This window comes from Clytia hemisphaerica, unplaced genomic scaffold (genome assembly GCF_902728285.1).
Source record: "Clytia hemisphaerica strain Z4C2 unplaced genomic scaffold, Clytia hemisphaerica genome assembly, whole genome shotgun sequence".
Taxonomy (NCBI): domain Eukaryota; kingdom Metazoa; phylum Cnidaria; class Hydrozoa; order Leptothecata; family Clytiidae; genus Clytia; species Clytia hemisphaerica.
In genome coordinates, this window is record NW_027104530.1 from 1,794,094 (window position 1) to 1,813,777 (window position 19,684).

General features: G+C 34.9%; 2 protein-coding genes across 3 annotated transcripts; one reads left to right on the forward strand and one right to left on the reverse strand.

Moving 5' to 3' along the window:
* Positions 1–231: 231 nt before the first annotated feature.
* Positions 232–9,965, forward strand: LOC136822317 (uncharacterized). 2 transcript variants are annotated; one of them, XM_067078554.1, is made up of 4 exons: positions 232–328; positions 1,030–1,080; positions 1,312–1,402; positions 8,230–9,965. In XM_067078554.1, the coding sequence occupies exon 4, from the start codon at positions 8,260–8,262 to the stop codon at positions 9,361–9,363; it is 1,104 nt and encodes a 367-aa protein (XP_066934655.1). In that variant the 5' UTR covers positions 232–328; positions 1,030–1,080; positions 1,312–1,402; positions 8,230–8,259; the 3' UTR covers positions 9,364–9,965. The 2 variants fall into 2 exon arrangements, with proteins under 2 accessions (XP_066934655.1, XP_066934656.1); XM_067078555.1 differs by lacking the exons at positions 232–328; positions 1,030–1,080; positions 1,312–1,402 and adding an exon at positions 2,950–3,014.
* Positions 9,966–10,257: 292 nt separating this feature from the next.
* On the reverse strand, positions 10,258–12,968 carry LOC136822318 (uncharacterized). Its single transcript, XM_067078556.1, has one exon. It carries the CDS (start codon positions 11,770–11,772, stop codon positions 10,873–10,875), a length of 900 nt encoding a protein of 299 aa, XP_066934657.1. The 5' UTR covers positions 11,773–12,968; the 3' UTR covers positions 10,258–10,872.
* Positions 12,969–19,684: the final 6,716 nt, after the last annotated feature.

A 19,684-nucleotide genomic window follows, 5' to 3' on the forward strand; every position in this document is an offset into this window, starting at 1 on the left:
AAATAAGCTTCATCTAAAGGCTCTAAAGGTAAGAACCAATGTCTCTGCCGCAAAAATATTCTCACCACAAACTAGACTAGTTTTTTTTATTCTTCTTAGGATTGTTTCAGACTTTCTCATCTAAAATGTTTATATTTTTTTTTGTTTAAAGAATTAAATATTATGTTTCGATTCGATTTCTAAAGCCCTGTTGGCTTGTGATTTTTAATTTTTTCGGTGTATACTTTTCAGCCCTTTTTTATGAACAATTTAATTACCACAGTAAGGAAGTTGGGTGAGCTGTGGAGATGAATTTTGGAAGCCAAAAGGCGTTCACATCAGATCACAGGTAGTATTCAATTATTGATTCTTCCTTCCCCCTGTTCCCTTTTTTGACATTTCTTTGATCACATCAAAATATTGTTACAGCCTGTTTCCGTTCTCTGATGGTGTTTTTTTGAAACATAAACTAGGAAGAAATTTTTTATTTGTGTTTGATATACTGTAGGTATAGAAGTGAAAAACTTTGGAATGTTAAGTCTGTCACAAACAAGAAAATATTCTGCAGCGGAGACAAAAAAGGCTGTAAACTTTTGATAGAATTTGACTCAAATAGTGGTTTTGTGCTTGTTGAAAAGATTGTAGAAAACAATTTCAAAAATTTTTCGAAAGTGAAGATGAAAAATGAAGAAGCAAAAACTCTACTTCATAAAGAACCGTCCTTTAAATTAATATTTTTTGATAATTTGTCACTATTCTAAGATAAAAAAACTACTGTTGTGAAAATTGTAATCGTTTACTTTTGTACAAATCTTCGTCGATAATTTGTCACTTGGTCCACGGTCCAAAATATCGGAAAGAGCAAAGATTGAAATCGGGAATCCCTGATATGTGGCCTTAGACGACTCGATGATTAGTCGGTTTCATTTTAAGCTATTAACAGCACGTCTCACTTTAAGGCCGATTTCTATTTGGTTCATTTTCATTCCTGTAGCTTTAGAATATCGTTATCTTTAAAAATATGCACCATTTTCTTTTTTCCTTCAACAGAGAGTCGTCCAAAAAGTCATTTCAATCTCCAGACCAGTTTGAACCTTGTTGGTAAGATGATTTTCCCTATTTCTTTTTCGTTTTCTAGAAAAGCCATCATTTTTTTACAATTCCCACCATGTTCCTTTGGGATCGTCGAAAAAAATTCGAAGCTGATGGAACACGGGGAAAGAAGTCTTTTCATTGAAGTTGAAATAGTTTTAAAAAATTTCTCCATTTCAAAGTTTTTGTAACAGTAACCACTTGTCTCAATCAACTTTACAAACCCTTTATTGCTTTTAGTGAATAATCCTTCGCAGATTTTCTTGTGAACTAACCTTCTAACTGAAATTTGGGTACATCGAGAAGAAGCGAAATATGGGTCTGCCATCAGGTATATTTTCTTTATTTTAATATTTTGGACTTTGATATTCGTCCTTTTAATTTCCTATCTTTAAACTGAAATAACCTTTTCCTCAATGTAAATTTTTACCTTATTTTGATAACTATCCAAGTTGTAAATGCATACAAAATGGTAATTACTAATCTCTCGCACCCAGAGCCACTCGCAATCTCCTTGAGTGCTATCCGAATAATAAAAAGCGAACAAAGGGACTTGGTTCGAGTTTCTGCTACTTCCAGTGTGTCCCGAACTAAAACTAAAACCTTTTCTCTTGACACACTACATTCTCAAAGAAAAAAAGGACAAGGTCTGACATTATATGGAAAGCATTTCTGTTTTAGATTTGACTTTCTCCTTTTACACTTTGTATCTATCTAGATCATTTTACCACTAAAACCCTCAAAATGTTATTTGACTCATTCCCAGCTGGCACACAACGTTGTTTTAACGTTCTGTTTTAACGTTCATCTAACGTTATATGGACGTTGTGAACGTTAGATAAACGTCGAAAAAACGTTGTGTGCCAGCTGGGTTAGGAAAAAAATCTAGGCGTCGATGAGATTTGTGTTCTTATGTTACATTAATGGGAAAAGGGTGGGATTTTTAAATTAAGAGTGATGGCTTTGGTTCAAGCTATTATTATAGGAATCAGAAGATTTCAGAAGAATCCTTTTTATTTCATGTAAAAATTGCAAAGTTCAGGAATTGTACCAAAAAAGTATGGAAAAGGTTTTTGAGTTATTTTGCTGTTTCTTTGTAAGTATTTCCGATTCATAAATTAACTTTCCGTAAAAAAAGAACGGCCGGAGATCTTTCAGATTAGCAAAATGCACATTGGGCTAATATTGATCCTGTACACGTAGTAGGGTCCCTGTACGGAACAGTTGAAGGTCTGGGAAGGATGGAGATGACATGCATTATTAATTTATTTTTGCATTTTCCACATGCAACATCACTTTTTAGGTTATCAGATAGGAGATATTCAAAAAATCAGAATTCGTACAAATGTTTTTTTCTCTGATACTCGAGTGACCACGTATAATGTAGAAAATTTGTATACATTCACTCGTTATCTGAAGGTTATGTTTGATTTGTCCACTATCTTACTCAATATTTTTGAAAAACAGTGTTTTTCTCTTCGCGCTAAAGTGGTAAAACCATAGTGTTTGTGGGACGGTTGACAGATTTGTATCAATTTTCTGAGAGCAGTGAATTTTCGCACTAAGTTTCCCTTGATTTCTGTTCATGGTTAGATTTTTTGATAAGGACTGTCTCCAATGCTTTCCAATGTATTTTTTAGGTCTTAAAAGCCAAGATTACTTATCTTTACATTTGGGTTTTGTTGGTTTAGGTATGTTCTTTTTCATTTTCTTTTTTAGCTAGTTTTCATATGGTTATAGATATCTGATATTAGGGAAAAATTTTATGATATGACAAGATATTTAGTTTATCTGAGAAAAGTAACAATTTTCAACTTGTGAAAACCATATAAATTTTATCACAAACACTTTAAGAAACATGTTTAGAGGGTCTAGAACGTGAATTAATTAGAATACTTTTTGGTTTTTTCTCTGTGTGTGGGATGATATGAGCATCCAAAAAGGTAAGATTTTCACTTTAGACTACGGGTGCTTTTACTAGTCTTATTTTTACTGATTCTGTTAAAGTCCCCAGGTCATTTTTGTGTCTTTCGAAGCTTTACCCTACTCTATAAGATTTTAAATTGAACGTTACAATTCAAATCAGTTTTTTATTTTTCTGCACCCTTGACATTTTCCAGTCTGGTCACTCGAGCTCCATCTTCCATCTAAAAGCAGTGATATTTTTCAAAATTACCGTCATTACAGCACTCATAAACACTCTAGTAGAGACCTGAGGGAACCAGAACAATAATAATTTGAGTTACGATGAATCCTGTTTTTCAAATGCTATCACTCACATCTTTGTCTGAAACTAGTAACCTTATACCGCTTTAAATCTAAAGATTTCGAATCTGTCATTTTAATGTGCTTTTGAATTTGAGTGGCGAACGAGATAATTAGGAGTCAAGTATTTGTTTGGCTTATCTATAGATTATATTCCCAAATCAGTTAGCATATTTTTCTCCTGGAATTTTGAATTTATATAGGTTTAGAGTAAAAAAGTCATCAAATTGTGTACTTGTTGTGGAGTGGAGCTAAGATCATGGACTAAAATTTGTTGGAGACCGGTTGAAAATTTGTTAAAGATCCAGAAACATTCCTTATCTCCTATTATAACATCCCATCTCACAGTACCCGGCAGGATTTTCAAGCTAGTGGGGGTAAGAGGTAATGGACGGAAATTCGATGGGGATTAATATTCATGTTCTTTAAGTTTAAGGATTTTTTTCAAGTTTGGAAAAATAGCACAATATTTTGCGGTTTCGACTTTTTTCAGTGGACAGTTTTAGTATGGAGACGATGTTTTGGCCAATTTTTCCAGTGCGAGGAGGTTCCCACCTGGTCTGTGAGAAGGGAATTTTTGTCGCAATAGTTGTTATGAACACCCTGATTTCTGGTAGTCTATCAATTTTTTTAGTCTAATAAAATTTCAGGGGGTATTAGTAGATATAACTTAGATCTGAAGATTTTAAAATTCATTTACAGTGTGTGGCCCCTAAAATGCTGGTGGCCCCTAAAATGTAGGTTTTGCTTTGATTGACCATAGTGGTTACATAACTGGCTCGATTACACTGAACTTTCACCCAGTCCTTCCTGGTGTAAATCTCGTGGCGCTAGAAACGAAAATTTACTAGTATCATATAATTATATTTATGTATCAGCTACAGTTATTTGAAAGAAGACCACTGAAAATTGCTATTTTTACATTAAACATGAAAAATGACAATACCGTTTGAGAATAACCTCTTAAAAGTGCATGTGCAGTAAATATTTAGGAACATCATCAGGCATAGAATGACTTAGAAACTCAAAAGTTTATTGGTAATTCGTAAAATAACTTGGTAAAATCAATTTGATAACAAACCATCATTTTAGGGCTTCTTTTTAGTCCCAGTTAGGGTCCGAGGGTCGAAGGTTGGGCGGCATCCCCCCGTCAGCTCGCAACCCTAGTACCCCCTTTTTAGTCCCGTTAAGGGTCCGAGGGTCGAAGGTCGGGCGGCATCCCCCCGTCAGCTCGCAACCCTAGTACTCCCCCCCCCCTCTGAGCTGGGTTAAAAACACGGAAATATTACAGTTCTGAATTTTACTTTCAACTACTCTTGTCATCAAAGGTTTCGAACCATCGGCAGAGCGGCAAGCTTTCTTACCGAATTGTGATCTGAGAACGTAATTGCAAATTGTACTTAGTTTCGAACTGATTTCTTCCCATTTTCCACTTTGTCTAATATTTCATTTTTGTTCCGCTTTCGTTATTTGTTTTTCATTTTATTCCACTCTTTCTCTTTAATCTGGGAATTGCTTTCTTTTACTCGCTGTATGGTGTTTTTGCGGGCATTGACCCATGGACGGAGATTATTTTTTGGTTCTTTGACTTTAAGGTTTTATTCTATCCTATGTAAACACGTATCCGGAGCTTCATGGGATCGAGTGACGTGCTTTCCAGTTGTTTTCATCGTCTCATCTTCAGCTCGCTCAAATTTGTATTTTTAGTATGCGGCACTACCTTCGTAGACCAAGAGGGGAATTTATAGGTGATGATGAAGTGGGGGATGGTCCAGGCATTTTGGGTGTTGATGGTTGGTTTTAGGATTGCCTCAGCTCGTTTAAACTTTGTCTGATTCATCCAGTCCACATACAAGCCAATTTTTGCAATACCAACCTTTCTCCCTGTTTCTGAATCAACTCCGGTTTTGCCCACTCATTCCAGATTTCGGATAGGAGGTTGAAGTCGTCTCGATTCAAAGACGTGTAGCAGAGGAAAAAGTTTTTGACTTTACCTCTTCGTACTTGTGAAGCTTTCCATTAAAGGGACATTAAAGTAGTAAAATGTAAACATTGTGCGAAGCACGTGTCATTAAAGAGAACAATTGAAATCACAATTGAACAATCAAAATTAGCCATATTTGGTTTGATTTTTTATTTTGACATGTGACATTTGTTTTGATTTTGTATCCGCTGCATGCAGTTTGTTTACAAATTTCGCAAGTACTGTTATGTCCCTTTAAGCTGGTCAAGCTTCTTTAAGCTAGTCAAGCTTTTGAGTAACCAATGACGTATCAGGCGGAAGAATACCCTGATTTCCTTATCCTCACTAAAATACATGACCTTCTCATCAAAGCAAAACACGTGACCATCAATAATGAGTACAATAAGGTACTTTACATTTCTCAATGTCAAGCCATCATCCAGGTTTTCGTACGTGTCTGTTTTTAGCTTCGATTCTGTCGTCACGAGCAGTGGAAAGGAAGCCTTGTATTCAGTTTTGTCTTTTTGAATTTTACGATTTGTTTCATTTTGATTCTCAATACTGGGCTGAAAACATCTGTGATAACTGTGATTTTCTGAAAAATGTTTCTCTTATTTTTCTTTGAAGTTTGATTTTTCTTCTTTAATTTCCCATGAGTGTAGAATGAACACAAAGCTTTGGTTCAAAACATCAAAACCTTTTTTGAATCAACCTAAAATTAATTATTTTTTCGTGTGAAACTTTCTATTACACTTTAATAATTCATTTTTACACTATTGTGGGAATTACTGTATTTGGACCAACATTTTAGGGGCCACAAACCTACATTTTAACAACCATTTGTATGAAGGCAAAGTTATAAATCAATTATATTTTTTCATATCATAACAGATTGCCTCCATAGGAATTGTTAGCAATTTCATGTTTGCATTGTGATTCTTTGTTAAAATATGGCAGTAAAACGGAAGCTACATTTTAGGGGCCAATGAAAAAAGTGACATCACTTTGAGCGATTTAAAGAAATTGTTAACATCAAAGCTTAGTAGAATAACTTTTGGGAAAGAAAATAGAGATACGGAAGTTTCATTTCAGGGGCGATACACTGTAATTGTAGTAATTTAAATGTAGGACTTGCTGAATTCAATACCAGGATTCAATGGGCTTTTCCAGAAAAAATCTTTACCCCCACTGTTGAGGATATTGATTTTTCGAAGTATTGAACCCCCTGGATATCCTACTTTATTACTAAAGACCCCCTGGATACCCACTCTTAAAGATATGCTCAACCCCCTGGATATCCTCTCTTATAAAGATGCTTACCCCTTGATATCGTATTTTTTACTTGAAAAGACACTTTACCCCCTGGATAGCCGCTCCCTTGTAGATATTTAACCCCCTGGATTTCCACTTTTAAACGGAAATTGTTATCCCCCTGGATATCCGATATCCTCAACATAGGGGTGCGGAGTATTTCTGGAAAAGCCCAATATTGGTTCTAGCGTTCATTTTACACATCTTTTCGTTAATTCTCTAGTTCTTCTATTGAATATATATTTCTCATGTGCAGAGATGAATCTAAATGATTCATGTAATCCAGTCTTTTGCTGAGCATATTTTGAATAAAAAATACTAGCTTATTTTGACTACTAGCCTTTACTGTACTGTACCATGTATTTAATGAGTCCAGACCATAGATATTTTTTATAAAACACTAGATAGAGCTACCCTCACAGGTAGGTCACAGTTCGGTACCGGTAATTTGTCAAACCAAGCAAAAAATCCTGAATGGCGCGAAGCGACGAGGTGAAAGATAGGCTTGATCGATCAGATTGCCGGCACCGAACTATGGTCTACTTATCAAAAATGGTGGATTATTTTGATTCAATTAGGGACGGAGTAGCTCTATCTAGTGTTTTATATACGATATCTGTGGCCCAGAACAGTCAACTCGCGAGCGCTAGCTTCAGTTTTAAGGGTGTTTGAGGAACAAAAGTTTTATACAAGTTCACACGATGACTTGCCAGCAACTTCCTCATTTTGTCATTTCAGCAAACTTCGTATGAAATGCTGCGGTAAATTTCCGCGCAGCGGGCTTTTTCAGATATGGTTGATTTGATTAAGGTTTTTACGTTAAAGTATGTAGACTACTTTTACATCATTATCAATGAACAAATTAAAGAATAGTTTCGACCTACATGGGGGGAAAAGTTTTTTTCTTTTCATTTTAGACTCCAATGGGCTCGAATTCTAAAATTTTGAGCTTTTATAGTAAATTAATTAGCTTCTCCCTTTCGTCTTTTTTTATGTAAAAAATATTAAGAAAATATCAATGTTTTGAAAATATTATAATCTTTTCGTCTCCTATTTGACTTGTCTTACTGGCTTATATGTATACTTGTTTTCAATATTATATCAAAGATACACCCCTTTCTCACAGACCCGGTAGGATCTTTTCAGCCAGAGTGGGGATATAAATAACGGACTGAAACTCGATGGGGATTAATATTTGTATTGTTTTTTTATGGCTAGGGATTTGAATTCCATTGTTTCCATTCCTAGAAAATTCAGTGGAGATGAGAAAAATGGTAAATATTTTGCAGTGAAGTTGGAAAATTTTCCACCGCATACGATATTTTGGCAAATATTTCCAGTGGGAAGGGTTCCCAGTGGGTCTGTGAGAATAAGGGTTGCAAAGATTTGATCAAATAGGTTTAACAGAGCTTTGGTCACGTCTTATTGCAAAGCAGTTTTTCGTTGGTCTTTCGATTTTCATTTCAAGTTCATATCGTCCTTTTTTTGAAAAACAGTAAGTAAGTCAAAAAGTCAAGCCCTAGCAAAAAATCAGCAAATCACTGGTTCTAACAAAAAAAAACTCTGTACAACCATAATTGTTTCCCATCTTACTATATTTCCTACTTTCTTTCTATTAGGCTTAACTGCCGCCTTCCGCATTTCAACAAATGGGATTACATATGGCTTCTGATCATGGTAATATGACGTTGTGGTTGAAAATCACTTTACTGGTATTAAACTTGGCAAACTCAATCCTACACGGAGTTGGAATCTACCTCCTTGTTACGTTATTCCCACAATCCAGGTTCAAGATTCAACAACGGTATCTGATCCACTTGAGTGTATGTGAATTCACCATAAATACTTTAGAAGTCATCAACATCTTGAATGGATTTGTGGAATACAGCCCTGATGTACAGTCTAAAGTGGATGAAGTTTTTCATTACGTTCTCATTATACAATTCACTGGTGTATCACTTGTTTTCTACTTGGATATGATCTATTTGACTTTGGACAGACTTTTCGAGATTGTGTTGAACATCAAATATCCTGTATACTGGAGCGAAGAAAAAGCAAGGAATCTGTTAATAGTCACGTGGATTATATCTGGATTAATCACCGTTGCAATTTGTGTTGCCCGTGGATTAGTTGGATGGGCTTGGGAGCCTGTTATTTTCACATATTTCTTTCCAACAATGGAGTTTCTATTCGTCATCCTTGCCATTACAACCTACATTTTCATCTTCAAGAAATACAAAATCACCAGAATCTCACCAGCACCTAACTTGGAGATTCTGAAACTTTCACCGAAGACCAGGAAAAGACGACGCAGCTCTTTCTACATCTTCCGTAGATCGAAATTCTTTATTCCAGTTCTACTGATCTTGACTTTCATGGTTTTTATGGTTGGTGCAGATCTGACGTTACTTTTTGTCGGGGTCATTCAAGGTAATGACAGCCTTGAGTTGAGAACAGCTGTTTTTATCTCTTACGCTATATCTAATCTATTCGACGCATGGATCTATATCTTCCTTCAAAAAGACGTCAAGAGACTTTTGTACAAGAAACTGGGACTAGTTTCAGCATCCAATCAGAACACAGCTGAGACATCATTCCAGCTTCCTGCAGGCAAACGATATAGTGTCAACTTCCCATCAGTTTATAATGGTCGAGTTAATTCGACACCTGTTGCCAGCCCTGTTGCTAGCCCAATAATGACAAATAGGACTGCTAAAAGACACAAAGCTGATCATTTGGAGATACCCAGTTGATTGGATGTTAAAAATTCTTGTACGTTTTGAAAGAAAGGAATATTTGCTTAACAAACGATGTGAAAAAAAGAACTGAATCTAAAACTTTGCAGTATAAAATTGAAAAATGAAGTACTGACTCTGATATGACGGTGATTGTCCATTTTCTATGAATTAAGGATAAACCTCTAGCTTCTTATACCTTAAGGAAACTTATTTTGGCGGAAACTAATTTTGGCGAATTCGGCGAATTTAGAAAAATTCATCATTCGCCAAAATTAAAAATTTTCAGGATTTTTGCAGCTCGTCAAAATATACCCGCCAAAAAAAAGTTCCCTTAAGGTACCTGTGGGACTATAACATTGATTATTGCTTGCGTTGAGCATGCCCTTATTTGAGACGTGATTGTGGTGCTAACCTTTATATATTTCATTATTTGGGTAGCCTATAATAGATGCCACGACTTTTTTTCTGCGCAGTAACGTCTATTCTACTTTGCGGCTATTTCGAATGTTTGGAACATAACATTACCCGTTATTTGATTTTATTATTTAGGTAGCTTTTACTGGATAAAAAATATACTGACATACGCGGACGTTTTATGTCAGCGTGGTAGCCTCAGACTTAGCCTGGTTTTCTTAGTATACCATAATTTGTAAATCTTAGCCTTAATGTTAATGATGTGATATCTTAAATAAATAGAATTTCATTTTATATTTTACAATATAAGAACAAGCAATCTAGCATATTCTAATATTTCAATACTTATCCAATGAGGAAAGTTTTTGCAATTTGTGCAACATATAGGATCCACTAGAACACTAATATTATAGTTTGATGATGGGGTAGTTTGCAAGATCTAGGGTTAGCTCAAACAATTCATTTAGATTTTGTTAAAAATAAGACGATTGAAACTCCAAAAATGACAAGAATATGTACATCGATAAAAGCCAACAAAAAAAATACATTATTCGATAAAATCTACATCCTGATATTTTAAATTCCTAGTTAAATTTCTATTTACAAGAGCTGTGTGCTCATGAGCGGTCTCCAAATATCAAACTGTTCACCAGGAGGCTAATCCATTCAGCTTTTTTATACAGAAAGTTGCATTGTGGAGCATTAAAGATATCCAGTTGAGATTATCAAAACTGAGAAAAATTCGCGTTCCTTTAAAATGTCATTTTACAATTGACAATTACAAGTAACGAGAATTTTGTTGCAATTGTATCTCTGGCCTCTTCTTTTAAGACGGACTTACATCCTATTCAACCTTCCTAGGGAATAGAAAAGTTTTAAACTTTCTGTAATAATTTCGTTTGACGTCAACACAATTTTCACTATTACAAAATCCTCAAAGTCTTCGTGAAAATTACGATTTGAATGTATCTTTTGCAACAGTTCTTGCAGCTGCTCTCGTGTGAGGTAGATACTTCATGGTGTCGCACTTCACAAATCCCCAAACTCAGAGTTATCCTCTTTGCCTTCTTTCTCTCGCTAAACCAATTCAAGAGATTTTTAATATATCATTCATTTGTCACCAGCTTTTTGTAAGAAGATACTTTCTTCACCACATGGAGAAGATCCACCTTTTTCAGAAGTTGAAGCTGTGGAAACAGATTCCTGTGTTCTAAGTTGAGAAGCTTTTCTTCTGTTCCTCATATATTCAATAAAAGATGGTGTCAAAGCACCGACCAATATTCCAACCACAAAGAACAAAACCACCAAGACTGGTACTAGAATTTCCCAATTCACTTTACCATTACTATTATACTCATCTGAGACTTGGGGTTGTTTAACCTGTCTCCTTTCAATACAGCGATTAATTCTCTCATCTCTATCCTTGCAGATCTGATCGTCATTTGAACAAACTTCCACTTTGAAGAACATGTGTTTAGTGGAGGCTGAACCACTATCAACTCCTAGACTAGCTTCAGTGCCGTTGCTGGTTGTATAGAAGTAATAAGTATGTCCAGCCTTAAATTCCGGTTGGCTTGATGATGCCCGAATCGGGGAAAACTGGATTCGATATTTATCAATGACAGATAGTTGTAGACCATTTTGGCCCAATGTTTTATGTTCACGACATATGAAAATTGTGTCAGCCTCTTTATTTCCTGTACGTTTTTTGCGCTCTTTGAATAGTTCTTTATCCTCAGTCATTAAAAGATTATAGTTGTATTTCGACTTCGATCTACTCATCTTGTCCAAGATAGCGTTATTTAAGTCACGATTTGGGCAGATAACGTTCATTGTATCAAACTCTTTAACATAGATAGTTGTAGAAACTGGAAGACATTTCTTCGTATTAAACATTGGCTCGTCCGGATGCCAATAAACGTCCGGTAATTGAATATTCTTTTGAAAAGTGTCCGTAATGAAGGTGGTGAGGGATAACGTGTAGAATACTATCAACTTCATAGTGATCATCAAATTTGCTCACTCAGCTATCGCTCCTTTCTTTCTTTTGAATCAATCCAAATATTTCTTTTATTAATTCAAATTTTGTCGCACTAGCATTCAAGGTATCAAAACCAGGAAATCTAGACGGATGGTGCGTTCCAATATTAACGTCTGCTATTTCTCGGAGCTGATTTCTCGTGTACTTTTGTCTTCCCTCTCTGGATCAAAAACTGAGCAAAAACCAAGAAATTCCTGATCAAAACCAATTCTTTTTCAGTATTGTGGATATAATATTTCATAAGTATCAGAAGGTTATCATGTCTATAACTTGTCCATTCGCATGACACAATTTGTTGTTTTCTCTGTGTTTGTTATCCTGAAAAATTCAAATAGAGAAAATAATTTAATCTGAAATATGACAACTTTGGCAGCCTTTTAACACTCTTGGGAGGTATAAGGCTGTGCTGATGTCGATTTTTCTAGATTTGAAGATTCCTCAGCTGATTTGAATTCGACAACTTAACCCTGGCTACCTCACCCATAACACTGATCTTACCCTTTATTCCTTTATTGAAATTATACTTTTTATCATCAACAATCAGAGCAGGTCCACTTCATTCAATTTCTTGTGTACGTTATTTTGAAGTGATTCTTACAATAAGTCGTGTCAATGATACTTTTATGTAAACAGATGAGTTAATGTTTAAAAAGGTGACGTCATAGAAAGGTAACATATTCTTCTCAAATTTTCAAAACACAGCACTTAATGTACTTGACTCAAATTAAGAAAAAATGGAGATATAAAATAATAGAGGAATGTGTCCTAGCATAAAGTTTTTGACTGAAAATGATAAGTTGTAAGCTATTTGAAAACTGAGAAAGAGTGTCTTTTGATAGGCCCCTTAACAGACAAGTCCATCTTTCTGGGAAATCCATTTCTTAAAAATTAAAGTCAAATATGACAGCAACCAACAACCATTACATCATATGTATACAGTGATGTTCTAACGTTTTCCTCTAAGCTCCCACAGCACTACTGATAAACTCTATGTTGAAGAATGAGTAAACTTTAACAAAAAATAATCCCTTCCTTCTAAAAATGTATGAAATAGTCCTCATATCACCACTCTAATCTATCTATCTGACCTTAATACTTAAAGTTTTATTGTGTTTTGAGCTTTAAGCCAAAGAAATGTAATTTAAAGTTTGGTTTCAATCAAACATCATCAATAAAGCCTCTTTCTGTCAGAGCAAAGATATTTATTTTGCTTTCGAGTGGTTGCTTAGACTATTAGAAGTATACGTCATTTGAACTGAACCGCTATTAATCATAAGCACTATTTTAATTGAAAACCAAGTTCTAATAAATTCAAAATTCTATTTTATGATTTTATGTAAAAAAAGGTATTCGCGGTAGGGGTCTTTTAGTAAAGTCTTCTATCAACTGGGCTTTTTCTGCTGTTGAAAGGTATAGGCGTTCGGTATGATAAGCTTCTTTATAAATATGAATTTTAAATGTAAGAAACTGTATGAACTCAGTTCTTTATTCCTATAAAAGTGTCTTCCTTCTTGAACTTTGTTAACGTCATCCTTAAAACTTTTACATCGCCCTTAACGTCAATTTTTTACGGGGCCAATTTCCCAATTTGGGCCCTAAAAAATTTTGCCAGGCTTTAGCAGCGGACCCCCCTCGCGAAAATGTCTTCAAATACATCCAACTTTCGGATAGAATTCATGTGGTTGCGTCCTAAAAAAGTTGTCGCGGATCCTAAGGTTTGGCCCTCTACTACTAAAGATTATTTGTTTTGTTACACAGGCCGGTGTGTTTATGATGTGATCAACTGATGATGAAATATTCAAACAAACCTTTCCAAAACTTACCTTGTGAAAAGATAGTACTATGCAACCCAGAAGAGCAAAGAAATCCCAGTAAGATTTCTTCATTTTGTTCTGATTAAAGGTCTACTGTAGATTCTTTCTAACGAATGACTCAGGTGGATGAGAATGGGATGGGATAGTTGTAGTTTTGGTTCATTTAGATGCAGATGCAACTTCTAACCTAATAAAAATGTTGCACTCTTCTTGCATTCTAATCTTCTCCTTATTTCATTCCTAATTAAAACCAATTCATGCTCTTGTTAGATAATCAAGCTACACTGTATTGCACATAGATTAAGATCTTAAACTCGTAAATTCAAATATACACGAAGCATGTGGATTCACAACCATCACTTTGGTTTATTTTGATAAATTTCGTACCCGGTGGAAAAATATCCTTAAATTTCATTCCCGCTGGGAAATTTGACTTTTATTTAATCCGCCATTCGAAATTCAATTTTATAAAAATTGCATTCTAAAGCCATCCATAACCATCATTACAAAACATTCAGTGCAAGACACAAAACCAGATACATTACTAAACAATACCAAGTAAGCTATAACATATCATACTGGTATGGCTATATGATGAGTGACCAACAATACAAATGTTTAATTTTAACATAACTGTACTATGTATACTTTTTTACATTGATGACCAGTTACAAATTTTCGACTCATCAATCTCGTTATTTAATCAAAATGAATCCTACTATAAACCAACGCATCTTTCTTATATTACCGACATTATTCCCATTTGCGAAAGTGAAAGGTCAAAAAAAGCTTATTTGGCATTCAATTTAATACAAAAAAAGGTAATTAATTCGACGAAAATATTGGCTTTGGATGCATTTTTCATGTCTTATCGAGATACAAAAAAGCGATTTAAATCTTGACGTCATATTAATGAGATATTAAGCCAGATGAGTCAATATTGATGCCGTATTTAATCTAGTTCGTGTGTCGTGATTATTTGATTATTCTGACGGATTCTCAATTGAACGTGTCGGGATTTTTAAAAGATGTCGTCATTTTTTGATTTATGGAAATAACGACATTGTTACTTTTGATTTATGCAAAGTCGATTGTTAGAAACAGAAAACTTTAGTTAAACTAATATGAATTTAAAAATGATTTTTTGCTGCACTGTCCGTAAGGGTTCAATTCTAAAAACCAATTCTTTCGCCTCACATATCGTTAATTGGTAAACCCAATGCCCCCCCCCCCCCCGGGACTTAAGCGGATGAACGCCGATTGAGTTTTTGAGTTTTGACCAATTTAGATCATCAAGTTTTTGCAGACTTCCTTCTTCGACTTATTCTGAGGCTTAACCACTTGTATCTTATTGGAAAGAAAAATGAATATGAACTTAAAAATCCCCTTTTTGATTTCGCGAATGCGCGACTCTTTAACCTTTTTGCGGTATTTGTTTGAATCTTCCATTTTATCCAAATTTCGCAAAAGCTTCATAGCTTTTTCCAGTTTCTTCGATTTTTCTAAAAATTATCCGGATCTTTTTGGAAATCAAGATTCCTTGTGTTTTATATCAAAATCTTAAATTTTAAAATCATTTTGATATTGGTAGGACACGCGCGACATGTATATCCCTATAAAAATATATCGCCTCCATCAACCAAGAAAAATAAATTTCATCAACTTCTAAAAGATTTGTATATTGCCATTGCAGATTACATTTTATGCTGTATAATTTTTATTAGTAAACTTTTTTTCGACAGACAAAGTCTCGACCCAGGTAGCGACGAATTTGGTTAGGTTAGGTTTACTGTTTCATACGGTGGTTAATAACGTAGAGAAAGTCCACCATAACAGCAATGAAACTGAACAACTAAGCAAAACTTGTAAAAACTTGTGAAAATACACGTTCTTTTATAAGAAATATCCAAATTTTTTGAAGCCTTAGGAGTCTTAGGATGTTACAAAAAAAACATGCCCAGTATATTCTATTCCAGCGGTTTCGAACTTTTTCAGGTTTGTGCGCGCCCCGGGTAGGGGGGGGGTACTAGGGTTGCGAGCTGACGGGGAGGGGGTGCCACCCGACTTTCGAACTTTGGACCCTTACCGGGACTAAAAAGGAGAAAACAAAGGAAAATTTTGGGAATTTTACGACGGGACCATTTTGACCAATTTTGACCAAATTTCGAACTTTCAGGGGTAAAATGTTGAAATTTTCCTATTTTTCCGACCCTTAGTGGGACTGAAATTTGATTTTCTGATTTTTCCTACCTCCAAAAAAGGTACCCTTAAGGGCGGCACATACCGTACCCTCCATTTGCCTAAGTACCCCCCCCCCCAACCCCACCCCCCCCCCCCCCCCCCCCAGCTTAAATTTCATTAAAAACTAGTTATTATCCATTGAAATCGTGCCTAAGTGAGCTTTTTAAAGTCACGAGAGGTTCAAGATGTTCCAACTGGGAACGGCGGTCGGAAAATTTTATGACTGAAACTGTCTTCTCCAAAAATCATCGGGAATGGTCCTTCACTCCCTACATCACTGACTGATGCTGATGAAGTCTACAATATCTTGATCAATGTGGGGAAGATCCTAGGTAATCTAGGACAACAAGATCAATGTGTTACCGGAGGTGTGCGCATGAGAGTCTTCATTGCTAGTTATAGTTTGAGCATTTTCGATTAGTTTAAAAAAGCTTAACGATAGTAATTCGACTGACAACGAGAAAAAATCTTCATATTTCCTTTAACTTAGCACAACAACCAATCAATGTCAAACAAAACATATATTTTGACAAATTCGCCATTGTAAAGCGTTTAATTATATACACGTTTTTTTTTCCGAATTCACTTTGTGTCGTTAGGTTAATGGTTAAAGAAACCAGTAGTCGGTATCAAATCATAATCGAAACCCTCCTCCCGCAGTGGACCTTCAATTCACGCTTTCACGCAATGTTTTTTTTGCAATTCACGCATTCAGACAAGTGAAAAAGCCCGTTCACGCAATCCGCTGGGGGGGGGGCATAATCTATGACAGCAGAGCACCTTTTATTTCTTCAACACTTGTCAACACTCTCCGTTATTGATTTTGAGCTCTCCCGCTTTAAGGTATACCACCACCTTGGAAATTTACACCACCACATTTCCACATCATTCTTCTTGTCCTTTGCTAAGATCGCATGAAAATTTTTGCGAAGAAATCATCAAAATTGCCACAAATTATCTATTATTTTCACTGATTAAAAGATAATTACTCATTTTTAATTAACTCTCAAAACGATTTCAAATATTTTTCAATGAACAAATTACTAGTCCCTTTGAACTCACTTTGATCAACAATTTTCCGCTAAATTTCTTCACTCTGAATGCTTTGCATTCCCACTATGCTAAAAGTAAGATGTGATTATTCCTAACTTTTGTCCTGGTTTGACTCTATAATTCAACCTCCTTTCATTTTGTTTATTTCAATTTTCTAAAGGGATAATATTCTTCCCATATAACTTTGGATGTCACAAGTTTAGATTTAACACAGGTTAAATCGTGGTTTAACTTTAATTTGATAAGCGCTACAGCATTCGAATAGCTGGGTGGCCGCCCCCGTCAACTGAGTCTACTTTGCATATGGCCGCGTGACGCCGTGTTAATAATTGCCATCGCAACTCCCTTTTCAAGTCGACGCTATAACTGAAAGCTGAGAGGATGAAATATTTTTTGCCTCCCTCCCTCCCTCTCCCTGCAGATATGGTTGTACACTTATTTATTTACTATGATATTGTACTTTTCCTCAAAACTTGTTACTCGAGGATTAGCCATGATTTTACGCCAAACTTTTATATCTACCGACTCACACTTATTATAAGCCGTCTAACTACTGATTGGTTTCTAACCCTTATCTAGGTGATAAGCAAATGGAAAGTTGAAACTTTAATTTACTCATATCCCAACATATCCGACATATCCCAAAATTTTCAAAATGTCATTTTCAATTTTAAATTTTTCCACAAAAAACATTCAAAGTTCTGTTTAAAAACATGGATAGACTTATTATAGTGAAATGGTTTTAACTAAAAATGAACCATCTTGAGTGAAAACCAATCAAATCCCATATTTTTATCACTAGAGATTGATAAAAAATTGAAAGTTTATCAAAATATATCTTTACAGACTGAATGAAAGGGAATAACATGAATAACACTTTCATGAAATATTTATAAATCTTTTTATATTTTCCTATGTTTTTAAAATTTTGATATACATACAAAATAAGGTCACGTTCAAAAATTTAAATATTGATATATTTTCTTAAAAAATAGATTTCCTTAAAAAGCTTGAAAATTGCAAACAGATATTCTCAACTTCAGTTGAGCTAGAATCTGAAAATGTCTGTGTAGATTCCAAAACTTTGATAATTGGGACCTGGAGACGAGTTTTTCGTCAAAAAGAGGCTTTTTCTACTTTGCCAAAAAAAACTTAAAAGTAGGAGTGGGCTATACAGGGTCATTTTCATTTTTTTCGTCAAATCATGTCAAACTAAATTTTCTTTAGCTCCGTATGGCATATCTAGGCAGGATCAAAAAGAATTTTTGAGATATTTTAAATATAAAAAATGTGGGAGCCCCTTTTCTGGCCCCCTATTAGACTCATATCAAATTATGACAAAAAAATCCCCAATTTGATCTGGAAACCTTAAAAATCATTCAATTTTGCTGCAATTTGGTACAAGTCCTCCTTGAATAACAATAATAACATTTTGTCAGTATTATTTAAAATTTTTCATTATCGGACGTTTTAGGGCGTGGCCAAACCCCAAAAAGGACAAAAAGGATTGGGTAGCTCTAGAAAACTTTGGAATGATATTTTTGCCCTTAAGTTTTGCATACCTACCCATATCTATCTTGACGAATCCTGAGAATATTTCCCAAAGTAAATTCGTTATTTCGTAAATAATTGTTTCGATGACCGTAAAAAAAGTGGAAATATAGACGGGCTAGGGCTCATTCATAAATCGTGTAATTCAATTGAAATTCCCTCTAGAAATTGGTAATCTTGATCCAAGAACAGTTTTGAAGCCTTTCAGAGTCGAAATTCATGTAAAAGTTTCAATTTTCCGCTTTCAGATCCCTTTTTATGTCTTCTGCACTTCACTGAGGTAATGCTAAATTAAGGAAAGTGTTCTTATCACATAGAGCAAATTGTCGGCAGTTCTACCAGATTTACATTATTTCAGATATAAAAGAAGTGCTTACAATTCACAAACATAAATTTTGATGGATTTTCTGTTGTTCAAGATCATAGAAATAAAAGGTTGTCAAGTTTTCATATATTTAGGACGAGAAGTCACTCCCTCTAGGTAGGGAAAATAAAAATTTTAAGATTTCACAATTTACACTGAAAATTTTTCACCTGAAGAGGTAATGTGCCAAATTGAAGCAGGAAAGAATTTTTTCTCGCCTTTATAGTCAAGCCTTCCTCTTTTTTGCCTGCGTAAAGCCTTTGGGCTACGCCCAAAATGTCCAAAATTATATTTCTCGAATAAATGTTTTGATATGCTTTATTTCTGTCCCTGAGGAGTTAGTGTGCCAAATTTGAGCGGAATTCAATCACTGTGTGTCTCATTTCCAACATAATTTGGGTAGTTGGGTAGATGGAAAAAGATTGATTTGAGGGTACAAACCTTAGTCTACAAAAAGGCTTCCCACATTTTTTTTCTTCATTTTAGTTCAAAAATTCTATTTGTCTACACTTATAATTTAGACCTCAAAAAAATTTAGTTTGACATTTTTTGAAAAATCACCCTGTATGGCCCACTCCTATTAAAAGTCGTCAAAATTGCTTAAACTACTAAAATCTTGATTTCTTTCGATTTATTTTAGCGAATCCCGATTTCAAAAAATTTCGCGTAGATAAATTTTAGCGAATGCTCGTATTACATTATTGACTGAATTCATTAGCATATTTCTTTGCACTGAAACCCTTCCTATTGATAAAAATGTATCAAAGCAATATAACCGGAAATTTTTCGCGGATAAATTTTAGCGATCTATCGATGCGGCGTGTTTTAGCGAGATTTATTTTAGCGAAAATAGGGAAA

Coding starts and splice junctions, on each gene's coding strand:
- LOC136822317 (XM_067078554.1), top strand. CDS start 8,260: ATGGGATTACATATGGCTTCTGATCATGGTAATATGACGTTGTGGTTG.
- LOC136822318 (XM_067078556.1), bottom strand. CDS start 11,772: ATGATCACTATGAAGTTGATAGTATTCTACACGTTATCCCTCACCACC.